A 12,760-nucleotide genomic window follows, 5' to 3' on the forward strand; every position below is an offset into this window, starting at 1 on the left:
TAAAATTATTTTCTGTTTTGGTAAGAATCAGCATTAAAAAAATAAGCAAAGAGATTACTGTAATGCACTAAGTAAATTTTTGGGGGGGAAAAAATCTGCTTTCAATATCCTTACATAACTCTGAAAGAAAAAACAAACAGAAAGCTGAATTCATGCAGTCAGAGTTAGTGAGTTATTCTCATTTACTCCCCATTCAAAACTCAGACAGGGCACATCAAACTGCAGAAAAATTCCACTCAACCTGTAGAATCTGTTCAAATTAAATCTGCTCTGACATAAACACAACCAGGGCCCTGATATCTGGGGTAACCCCTCAGCTACAGTCACCCTTAATTTATCAGCACAAGGATAAAGCTTCAGAGAGAAATTACTTTCTCCACCAAGGGTCAGATGTATGGTTTTCTGAAACTCAAGCATTTCTAAAGGGTCACAAGAACCACCAGGAACCTCTTTTAACTTCAAAGAACATATACTGTTTATTTATATTTAGAGACTATAGAATAGGGGGTCCTGTTCTTGATTTTTTTTTTTTTTTTTTTATTCAAAGCTATCGGTCATACAGAATGCCTTTACATGGAATTTATGCTGATCTTCAACTTCCTCTTAAAACTGATTGCAGATAAGGAGGAAACTAGAAATAATGAACTCATGTATCAATTACATGTCAAAATTATTTAGCTATTTATTTCAGAAAACCAGAACAACTGCATGTTGTTTTGAGCTTCTGAGGTTTGGTTTTTTTTTTTCCTCCCCTTCTCAAGTGTCATATAAAACAAACTCAGATAAAGCTCATGTTCTGGGTAAACAGATTTCATAGAGCAGTGTACCAAAGCATACACAGTTTTTTTCTTTTTCTGCTTCTAGATTTTCTCTTTCAGAGATTCAACAGTTATCCTCAATTTTTTCCTCTTTCTCACCTTTCCACTAGAGGATATATTTGCATATGAGGTGGGAAAGCTATCAGATATTATTCTTTTGTCCCTCAAGATGTTCACCTCTCACGAGGAAAGAATCTGGCACAGACTGAACTCTAGAAATGGTGGCAATCATTTCTCTCTTTGGGTTCTCTCCTTATTGCAGGTAGCTGTCCTTGTACTGCATATTTTACTCAGTGACACAAAGCAAGTGCCTGTTCCTTGAACCAGATGGAACAGGTCCAGGTTCTTGCACATGACACCCACGTTAAAACTGATTTCTGGCAACAAACCTTATGTATAAACATTTACTCTCTAAAGAAAAGACATGTCATATCTATCTGAGATTCTATCTTAAATTATGGATTCTTCACAGAATGCCAGCTTGAGCTCCAAGACACAATATTCCCCCGTACTGCCACAATAAACTTGTGCATGTATTTAAAACGTGTTCAGTATCTACATTTCGGTGAGAAACTGATACATCAATGAACTCCTTCCAAAAGCAAATGATGCCAGATCATTTCAACGAACACTTTTAAATTAAACAACCACATACAGTTTGAATTGTAGTAATCTTTAGATAATAACTCATTAAATCAAAAGACAAAAATTAGAATAATAGAATCACAGAGTGGTTTGAATTGGAAGGGACCTTAAAGCTCATCCAGGTCCACCCCCTGCCTTGGGCAGGGACACCTTCCACTCGTCCAGGTTGCTCCAAGCCCCGTCCAACCTTAGCCTAACTACTGCTTCCATATGGAATAGAAGAAGAACTATGGTCCTGTTAAAACCTCAGCTCCCCAGTACCCTTGGCATCTGCTTTTTCCATTCAAAACCATGTGGATGACCTTCTATCAGCATCACCTACCAAGAACCTCAACAATCTCCCTATGTGTCACCATCCTGCTGCTGCTGGCTTCTCTCCAAGGCCAAGCACAGCTCACAAGTGCTTTCTGTGCTCCCAATCATTCAAGCTTTGTTCCCTGCCTGCGAGAGAGAGGTCTGTGACAGAGGAACCAAGGTGAAGCACAGAGGCACCATAGAGGAAAATCTCAGCTAGGAACTCCAATTAACACTCTGAAGGCACATGCTGCTGTAAACACTTTAATTACTCAGTGAAATGCAGCTATTTCTATATCAGCACAGAGAGGCTGAGACCTCGTAAATGATTTCACACCTACAGAGCAAACAGCCTGAACAGTCAGAAACCCAACTCCGAATTTCAACTCCCACCCCTAGACCAAGCCCCCTCCCTGTTCAAATATTTTGCTGAACTTTCACCCAGCCAGAGCAGTCTACTCCGAGTATTAAAAGGTTAAAAGGTAACCCATTTTCTAATTTAGGAGAGTTGCCAAAAGGGCTGATTCATACAAAAACTCTCAAATCATACAGGAACCAGGTTTCATTTCCCTACTTCCTGAGGGCCCATCAGAAAGGTGAAAGAGGAGTCACCACAGAGAATAGGATCAGTTTTGAAAACTGAAAAGCAAGTCGAGTATCTGGTTATCAGTCTCAGGATACAAGTACAACAACTCAAAGAGAACATAATCTTTCCTCTTGGAGTCACTCCTAATTTTACACTCACTGATGGCACATGGGCACCGTGGCAGCTGATAATGCACTACACTCATTACAGCTGACTCCAAACATTTGGGAGCTGTCCCAAAGGAGCACTCAACAAACACTGACTGGAAGCAGAGAGTACCTCTGACACTTCCTACTGCATCTCCCCACACTGGGTGTTCTCGACTGGGAGAAGAATGAGAGTGAGGAAACAAAACCTCCCAGAATGGTTTGGGTTGGAAGAGACCTTAAAGATCATCAGGTTCCACCCTCTGCCATGGGCAGGGACACCTTCCCTTAGAACAGGTTACTCCAAATCCCATCCAACCTGGCCTTCAACACTTCCAGGGATCCAGGGGCAGACACAGCTGCTCTGGGCAACCTCTGCCAGGGCCTCACCACCCTCACAGACAACAATTCCTGCCCAATAGCCCATCTAACCCTGCCCTCTGCCAAGGGGAAGCCATTCCCCCTTGTCCTGTCCCTCCATCCCCTGTTCCAAGTCCCTCTCCAGCTCTCCTGGGGCCCCTTTAGGCACTGGAAGGGGCTCTCAGGTCTCCTTGGATCCTTCTCTTCTCCAGGTGAACACCCCCAGCTCTCCCAGCCTGGCTCCAGAGCAGAGGGGCTCCAGCTCCCTGATCATCAAAAGTATGGAAACACTCTCAAGGCAGTACCTAAAGGATTCATATAACAGTTGGATTCAAGAGCCTTTATTCCCAGACCTGTTACTAAACCACCTGAGACTACATGACTTTGTTCATATTCACCTCATCAGCATTCAGTTCTTCCCTCTACAGATTAAAAATACTAAAAAAAGTGTTGGACTCTTAAACATTGCCCAGAGAATCCATATTCTTCTGTATTTACTTTTCATATCAACAAGTCTTGTTAGCTATATCCACTAGATCTAATCAAAAGAAATTACTTTCCAAACACCAGAACACAGAAGAGCAGTCCAAATTCCCATAAAAATGGACAGCTGCAGTGACTCCCAGGTGTGGCTTCCAACCCACAGGGAAGAGGCAGCCACAGAGAAGAAGATGACACAGGTGATCAAAAAGCTACAGGCTTCTGGACAGAGCCAGACCACAGGAATCATGTCCTGCATTCCACCCAGGCAGCCTAAGTGAAAGGCAGACCTGCTCCACAGTCTCTCCTTGCCTTTGCTGCAGCCGGGGTTCTTCAAGATCATCTTTTACAAAAAAAGTGCTGAAAACCATAGCTGAAAGCAGATTATTAGGAATTTGAATACACAGCACAAGGTATGATGAACTGTACAGACCTCTGATAGTATGCTCGGCGGCTAGAAAGTTTGTTGCAAGTTGAACATTGGTTAAAACTTCTGTAGTGAAAAGACTGGTCATGGAGAAACAGCAATCGAACTCTACCATAAAAACTAAATTAGAACAGAACAAAGAATATGTGATACAGATAAAGGTTTTCCTATTCAGGACCTTTAGACACTTAAGACACCACACATCTGCCATCGGAAATAAGGATACGAGTGAGTAAGAAAATCTTCCAAATACATAAATATGTTCTACTTGCTCCACCCCAAGGTGCAGCAGCAAATGAAACTCCCTTTATATGAATCAGACTCCTCCTAAACAGAGCACAATAGTCTCAAACTTTGAGGCTCTTCAAAGTGAAGCAACACAAATCTCTCTGAGTTTGAGTATTTTCGCTACCTTCCACCTCAGTTTCAGCAGATGGAAGTTTGCCTTTGGCGATTAGACAAAGTCACCAAAAATGCAAAAGGCAAATAGCTTTTCAAACAATGGAGCCCCCACAATCTTGGTAAAAGTTCCCTGAACAGACCTCCTTTAAAAAGCAGCATTCTGACCTATTCTTTCGAAAATAACAAAAAAGGCATTAAAATATGACACTCCTGAAGTAGGACAAAAACAGTTCTTATCCTTTTCTCTGCTCACAACTAGCAAGGAAAAAGGGCTGAACGTTTCCCTGTGCCTGCAAGCAGCACCGTTTCTATGCTGCAGCGATTCTGTAGAGCTTTTTAATCAATTATATTGCCCTTCTTCCCTCCTACGTTCGACTTTCAAGTTCCCACGAAACACAGCAAGCATCCTTAAATGAGTCAAAACATTAACATTTAAACTTGCAAACAACTAAGACCGCCACCTAAAACAGCTGTAACTACAGAAAATACTGGAATGTAATAGAAATACAACTAACTTGTACTGGCACCACAGGGTGCTACTAAGGAGTGATGTAACTAGATCACAGTATTTCATTTTTCCCCCATATGCATTTATAGTTTTTAATGAAGTGAAAATGCACTGATAACAACCAGATGTTCAGCTATGGATACCAGCTCTTAACAAGCTGCTGAAAGAAGCCTTTATAATTCAAAGCTTTGGGAGCTCTATCCTGCAACAAAACGTTAGCAACAGTTTCTACATAAAAGTCATACAATTAAATTAAATACTAATGTTGCATCTTTTTGCCGACTATGCAGTTTTAATCATTAGTGTACACTCTTGAGTGCTAAGATTAACAAAACCAAAGAAAAAGCAGAGTATCCATAACATTCCCAAGGGAATCATAAATCAAACATCGACACACGGTAACACAAATGCTATAAGGGACTGTATAAGTCTAATTCTTGAAAAGCAATAATGCTGTATTTTCTATAAAATTAAACCTGAAACCTTGTTCCCTGGCATTCTGTACAAAGCAGCACAGCCTGTTTTTCAAAAAGGTAATTCAAGATCTTTTTAATACCTCTCAGACACAGCACTAAAATGCTGCACAGTCCCAGAGTCCCTTCTGCAACCTATTTCTGCCTTAAAGCATATTTGCCTTTTCCAGTACAAGTTAACTTTGAGAAATACTTTAATTCATTGTAGGAAACTGAGACACTCCTAAATGTGCTCTGCTGTACATCTCTGCAGCCTTTCCCAACAAAAACCAATTACGTTTCATAATAAGGGATACAGAGAGGTGGGTTACACATTTGCCATTTATCTAGTTCCCCATCCCCCACCTTCCTTATTAGCTCTGAGCTAGGCCGCCCACCTGCAATTTCCAAGTACGTCCGTAGGTTGTTTTGTACTCAGAAATGAGCTTATTCTGCCAGGGCTGCTACTAGAGCAAGCTGAGAGGTGAGCAAGCTCTGCCCATGCTTGGGAAGGACTTGAGCCTTCATGAATTCAGTGTCCCTGCCAAGCCCAAACTCTTACACTTAGAATCCTGGAATGGTTTGGGTTGGGAGGAAACTTAAAGAGGGACACCTTCCATTAGAACAGGTTGCTCCAAATCCCACCCAACCTGGCCTTAGTCACTTCCAGGGATACAGGGGCAGACACAGCTGCTCTGGGCAACCTGTGCCAGGGCCTCACCACCCTCACAGACAACAATTCCTGCCCAATTGCCCATCCTAACCCTGCCCTCTGGCAGTGGGAAGCCATTCCCCCTTGTCCTGTCCCTCCATCCCTTGTCCCAAGTCCCTCTCCAGTTCTCCTGGAGCCCCTTTAGGCACTGGGAGGGGCTCTCAGGTCTCCCTGGATCCTTCTCTTCTCCAGGTGAACCCCCCCAGCTCTCCCAGCCTGGCTCCAGAGCAGAGGGGCTCCAGCCCTGGCAGCATCTCAGTGGCCTCCTCTGGACTGGCTCCAGCAGCTCCACGTCCCTGTGCTGTTGTTCCCAGGGCTGGAGGCAGCTCTGCAGGGGGGTCTCACCTGAGGGGGCAGAGGGGCAGAATCCCCCCCTCCCCTGCTGCCCACGCTGTGGGATCAGCCCAGGGCATGGGGGTTTCTGGGCTGGGCCATGTCCAGCCTCTCCCCCACCAGCCCCCAGGACCTTCTCCCCAGGGCCACCCTCCCTGGAAAATACCACATAGGGGTATCCCAAGCACCTGATGTGACACTCAGAACCAGTCCAAAAGCAAGGAGTGCAGTTGCACAGGTACCTCTCCTCCTGCATTCTGGGCACAGAGACGGGTCTTCCCCGCTTTAGAAATAACGTTTAAGTTTCAGTGAAGGACAAAAACAGAAGCTTAAACTGGGGTGCAGAGAAGCAATATAATAAGACAGCAGCTGCCAGCTGTATCCACTCCTTCACCAAACTGGATCTACAGAGCCCAAGGGACACACTAATTGTGACAATCCTGTTAAGGCTATTGAATGGTCCTAACAAAATCTTTGCTACTCTGAATGACACTTCAAAGACAGGCTCAGCACAGAGATTTTAATGGCCTGCCACAACAAAAATTCATCTTTAATAGCAGCTTTACAGGCACACGCTCTTTTACAGTGCCACTGTAAGCTCCCAAAGCTGCCTGTCCTCTAGCAGGTGATCCTAAGTCTGACACAGAAATTATTACAAGTTTGAATATTTTATGTATTCCACTCAGTCTATTCCTTCCCCAAATTCACATACTAGGCTTCTAATTCTCTTGATTTATTCCAGCTAAAGACAGAAATTATCTATCCCCTTGACACAAAGCTGGAAAAGAATCTACAGTGATTCAGGGAGAGCAAGGTAAGCAAAAGGTAAACTCACTGCTAAAACAATCCTGACCATTTTCCTGAAAAAAATCAGTATTGCAGTAATATCTTAAAACATCTTTATGAAAAAGAAATTTGGATTGTCTATTAGAGAAACAAAGGTTTTTCCATATCTCCTTTCCCCTACCCTACCTCCCCTTTGATGATATGGGAATAAAATTTTTAGTTAAGGCCATATCACATTGTTAAACATAATCTAATGGTAAACAAGGCAATAATATATGCTTTTTAAACTGTATCTTATTAATAATTCAGCAGCATGCTACTTCAGGAAAAAATTAGCTAAGAAAACAAAACAAAACAAAAATCTTCCACATCTGTCTCTTATGAAAAGTTTTTGATATAGCTGAATATTAAAGATTATGGACAGGCTTTATAACTTTTTTTTCTTTAATAAGCCATTATTATCACTAGATTATAAAGCAAACCAAGTGCTTTCAACAGCTGCTTCCACTCCCAGCAACTTCATTCACACAGGAACAGAGATGCTGGCAGGTTCAGCTGCTGAAAGGGGGTGAAGAACAATCACGCCAGTAAATCTTCTTCTGCCAGAAAAGGCAGAATAAATGATATTGGGCTCCACGCACACATTGGTACTTCCAAGAAAGACAAATAAAACCCTGAAGGATTTATGAACTTGCCCGTGTATCACAGTCCTTTCAGCCCTTTGTACTTCCTCTAATCTGCTCCGAACAAAGAGTGTATCTGTTCCAGGAAGTCCTGACAAGCTCTGCGGAACGACACTGAATCATACCACTAACTCATTACACACTACCTACACAAAACCCTCCTGTGATGTTGACAGAGCCGTATTTAATGAGAGGAATGCTTCAAAAAGCATTGCATCTTTGTCAGTTCTCCAGCCAAAAGAACAATTCCAAGTACAAAATCAGCAGAGATCGTAACACATAATCTGAAACTCTTTCAGAGCTGAGAATCTTCAACTGAGGCACTGCATTTTAGGCACAGACTATATTGCAATTTAACACTAAAGACACTGTTAACACCATCTTTACTAAAGTTTATCTTGGGGGAAAAAAAGAGGTGAAAACTTATCAGAACAGGTATGGAAGAACACTTATTTCCGAAGAACAAAGTAAGCTCCCCTGCATATAACACTCAAGTATGGCTTATGTCACATATCCCAGAGAGATGTGGAATCAACATCTCTCAAATACAGCAGATGCCTGAAAAAAAGGAGCCATGTAAACAAATCTGCAGATCCACAGAAACATTCCACTTACTCATTTCTCTTCCTCAGACATCAATTCGCTGGTATTTCAGAAATCAGTACCAAATAAGTGGTATGATTTATTTTTGCCATTTAAAACCCCACTCAACTGCAGAAGAACTTTAGTTTTCACCTCTCTGCATTCCCCAGAGATGAAGTGACACCTCCAATGAACCATCAGCACAACCCTTTCTTCCACCAGTAGCTGGCTGTGTGCTGACAGAGGTACCAAAAACAAACATCCCAAGTCCTGCAAAACTATATGGGATAACTTCTGTTGATGGTGTGAAGTGTGTGTGAGATGCTCACCGTGTACTTCTGCCAACAGAACATTCAGGGCTGGCACTGACAGCAGGGTATCATTACCAGTACTGCACCATCATGTGGAACGTTCACATGCAAGTATTTAAACACTATGAACCCATCACTACAAGTTTCATATTGTCTCAAATGATCAGTTTATACAAGAAGGCTGAAAAAAAATTTAAAAAGCCAACTTACAAGAGCGGAATTTCAACAATAAGCTGGATGAGGCAACACAGCAACTCTTCTATGAGGTCTTCACACTCTGCTCCTGAAAACAATCACATCAGAAGATTTCTTGATTTTCAAATACCAAAAGAAAACAAAGCTTTAAGAATACAGATTAACATAGTCAATATTTAAATTAAGGAACAAACACTAGAAGAGAAGTTCCACCTGTTAAAGGAGATGGGATTTTTATCCTGAAATAGAAGGCACTTGGGATTATCACCAGAGAAAATGGTGATGTCTTCACTTTTTTACATAAAACAAACAACCAATAACACGTGCATGAATTAAATGAGATGTTGGTATTGCAGCAGTATGATAATATTTAGCACATCAAGCCTTACTTTACTACTTGCATAAGGTCATTTTAAACAGTGTTATTACTAACAGCTGAACTAATCACTACTGACTTCTCACTGGTCCACAGTCAAATCTTCCAAAGTTCCCATCACTTCACACATTTTCCTCCCCCCTTGTGCTAAATCAAGTGGAGAATAATCAGAGACAGATAGAAAACACTTTCATTTGTTTAACATACACTGAATATTCTAAATTGTGACCTGTCAAAAGAATGCAGCTACAGAGCACATCACTGCTGCTCTTGAGTAATGTACATACAGTTTTTTCCATGAATATATCTTTATTTATTGAAGAGGTTTTACACATATCAGTGACAAGTAAGTGCATTTTAAGGGAACAGAAATTATTCTCTAGTCATACACAATGCGGCAAAATGCATGAAATGATTCAAAATTATTTTAAAACATTCAGCTGTTCTAAGCAATAAAACTGGTGGTATTTTACATCAGCACTGCAATTTTTAAAAGCAACAGCAAAAAAAGGACTTGTAAGACTCACTGAGGAAAAAGCTTATTAAACCATCTGAAGTTTTCACATAATACTAAAAAAACCCAGAAGATAAATCTCTTGGCTCATCAGGATTTTTTTCTGCTTTCAAAAATAAAATTATGAAGAGAAACTCACAGCACCATAAAGAAGTGGAGGGGTTTATGGTGGCAAACAGCTTAAGAGCAGGCATAGTTTATCCCCTGCATTACAGCACTGCAGCAAAATAATTACCCAAATGCCTGTTTATTTTGTATTTTCCAATAAATAAGTCTTGCCATAAACACAACATTATAGCCAGGTTACAACAGTTTTACTCTGTTTAACCCAAGTTTGTTCTTGAGCCCGGGACTCAATTTTAAGAAGCACACCGGGGGGAATATTCACAACAAAGCAAAATTATTTCTTTCCACAACTGATTTATTAAAAACACATTAAAAATTGTCACCTAGTGAACTGCACATTCTAAAGGAAATCAGTTTTTTATCACGGAAACGTGGTTTCCTTTATATAGAATCCCTCATGAGTAACACAATGCAGCTCCTGTTAGTAAAAACCGAGAACTGCTCGGAGTATTTAACCTTGGACAGAAACCACGGCCAAGAATGGAGCCCAGATAATGTATTCTAAAGTAACTTGAATGTGACATTTTCCTGAGGCTTTCTGAATCTAGAAAATGCTTATAAAGCAAAACTTCTGCTAGTTCTCAGCAGGTACCTAATTTTTTCTCTTGACAACAGAGTAAAGGGAATTGAGAAAAAAGGATGAACAAAGCAAAGTGAATGAGTTTTTAAGATATTGTTTCTTCCATCATACTACACACACAACTCATCTGAAGAGAGAATAATGTTATTTGAATACAAAAAAAGGCTTTTCCCCCCAAGACTATATTCAAAATGAAGGAAGAAAATACTGGGTTAGCACAGTCACATAGAATAGATGATGTCTGGTTTGTTTTTTTTTTTTAAAAAAAAAGCTTAATTGCTGTAATCAATGTCATTCAGCTACAATAATTAATGTGTCCTTTTCCCCATTGGGGCACAGCATTCTTGTTTAATTTTCATCTTGCCAAGACAATGAGGAGGATACAAGCCAAATCTATAACGTGAGAGAGAGCCATAAACATGGAACACTCTGTGTTTTGACAAACAATGCCTCTTTCAATAGCAGGATAAAGACAATACACACAAGACTCATTCACATTAATAGATCACATACTTGGATCAAAGACACGTGTAAAAGCCTTGGGGGAAATAAGCTAAGGGTGAACCTGTCCAGATAAGATTAGAGCAGACTCACAGAGAGAGGAATCGTAGGTGCATCTTCCAAACTCCACTGCAGAACTGCAAACACACTCAGGCTTTAAAATGTTCAGTTATGCTAAAGTACCATTTTTACATCAGCTATGTTTAAGTCCTCAAACACATGGATTACTTAAATTCGCAGGTAATTTGCTAGATTTTTACTTTTTGGTGGGGTTTGTTTGGCTTGGTTTATATATTTTTATATATATAAATATATATATTATATTATATATAAATGTATATTATATAAATATATAATATATATAATATATAATTTTTATATATATATATATTTTTTTTTTTATACACACACACACACACACTTTTCCAAAGCTACACACCTTTCAGACACTGGATTAGCACACAGTGCACAGGCAAAATGGCTTATCCAGAAGAAACTATACATGCCAGGAGGTTCCACTTCTAGCAAAACCAGCTCCATCCTTGGCCATGACACAGAGTCCAACATCATGACAGTCTTTCTTCTCAAGAACCAAACCACTACGTTGCCAAGACCTGATCTGAGCTGCTGTAGCAGCTGGATGTCCCTAATATTAATAAGATATTCAGGCATAGCAAGGTATATCCTCACCTTAGATGCCACTTGTTTTTCTGCCCTGTTGCTCATACAGATAGGACAGAACTTGGACACAACTTATGAGATAAATCATTTGCTGCAGAACAGAATTAAGGCTTCCTTGGGTTTTGTGGTTTGATCTTCAGCTCTGAGGACTCTCAGGAACTCCCAACTTCCATTTAAGAGTCCTAATAATAAGTACATAAATTAATTCTCATCCCTCATTTCCTTTATGTGACAGCTGAGCAGTCACAAAATCATTTAAAGGGTTGCAGTACATGTGTTGTTATTTATTCCCTCCTCTAAGTCCTCTTACTTGCTTTAATACACCAGGAACAGCCCACAGCAGCCTTGTGATAAAAAAACTTCTTCACAGAGAGTGGATAAAGCTTCCTATTACAGCTCAGGGAATAGGTTAAATGAATTGGTGGTCTGATTCAGAATACAATACCCAGCATGTGCTCTCTTACACCTCTGAATCACAGCACAGCTAAAGACTGTGCAGCAATAATGGGATGCAGACAGTGGAAAGATGAACGATTTGCGTTGGTGAGATTAACTCCAGCTTCAGATCAACAGATGCCAAGTCCAGTTTGGGATTTATTATTATCAGGATTTTTTAGCTGAATCTTAAAAGAATATAGTTTAAGCCTCTGTAAGAATTTTCCTGCAATCAAAATTATGCAATATCCTCCAAAATTATAAGCAAATTCCCAATTATGGATGAAGAGGCAAAGGCTGTACTTCCTGGGCTAAAGGATCATGTGAAAACTGTCACAAGGAAGAAATTTCTACTCATGGTATGACTCTTCTGAAGTAAATCAAAAAACAGTGCTGCTAGTGGGGACTCAGTGCTGTGCAATTTCTTCACTACAACTTTATAATGGTCAGCTACAACACATCCATGCACTCAAACATCGAAAAACCCCACATTTTATGACACAAAACACAATTGCACAGCTTTCTTCTGAGCTTAAAACACAGTCTAGCAGGGAAAAGCACAAACAGGACATTCAGAAACAGGCAAAGCATATGAACTGCAAAATCTGGGAGGAGATCAAATATCCCAAGCAGGTGCTGATGCTCTGACTGCAGCGTGAGCATCCCAACGTGCTCTGAGCAACCAGGTGCTGTATTTAAACTCAGGGAACACGGCACTGAATATATTATCCAACTAGGAGGATAAAAATGTGATGCTCACAGTTTAAGCAGGCAAACAAACACCATCACAGTGTGATTTCCGAAGGAGTTTTGATGATCCTGAGAAG

At 40.5% G+C, this 12,760-nt stretch overlaps 1 protein-coding gene across 5 annotated transcripts in view; it reads right to left on the reverse strand.

Annotated features, from left to right (window-relative positions):
• DYM (dymeclin) overlaps positions 1–12,760 on the reverse strand; it is a 216,510-nt gene that overhangs the window by 175,804 nt on the left and 27,946 nt on the right. For all 5 annotated transcript variants that reach the window (XM_027656166.1, XM_027656165.1, XM_027656168.1 and 2 more), the window contains exon 6: positions 8,736–8,808. In XM_027656166.1, coding sequence (XP_027511967.1) covers positions 8,736–8,808 — 73 coding nt within the window. The remainder of the gene's footprint in view (positions 1–8,735; positions 8,809–12,760) is intronic.

The sequence above is a fragment of the Corapipo altera genome, unplaced genomic scaffold (assembly GCF_003945725.1).
Source record: "Corapipo altera isolate COAL_440 unplaced genomic scaffold, ASM394572v1 61553, whole genome shotgun sequence".
Lineage (NCBI taxonomy): Eukaryota > Metazoa > Chordata > Aves > Passeriformes > Pipridae > Corapipo > Corapipo altera.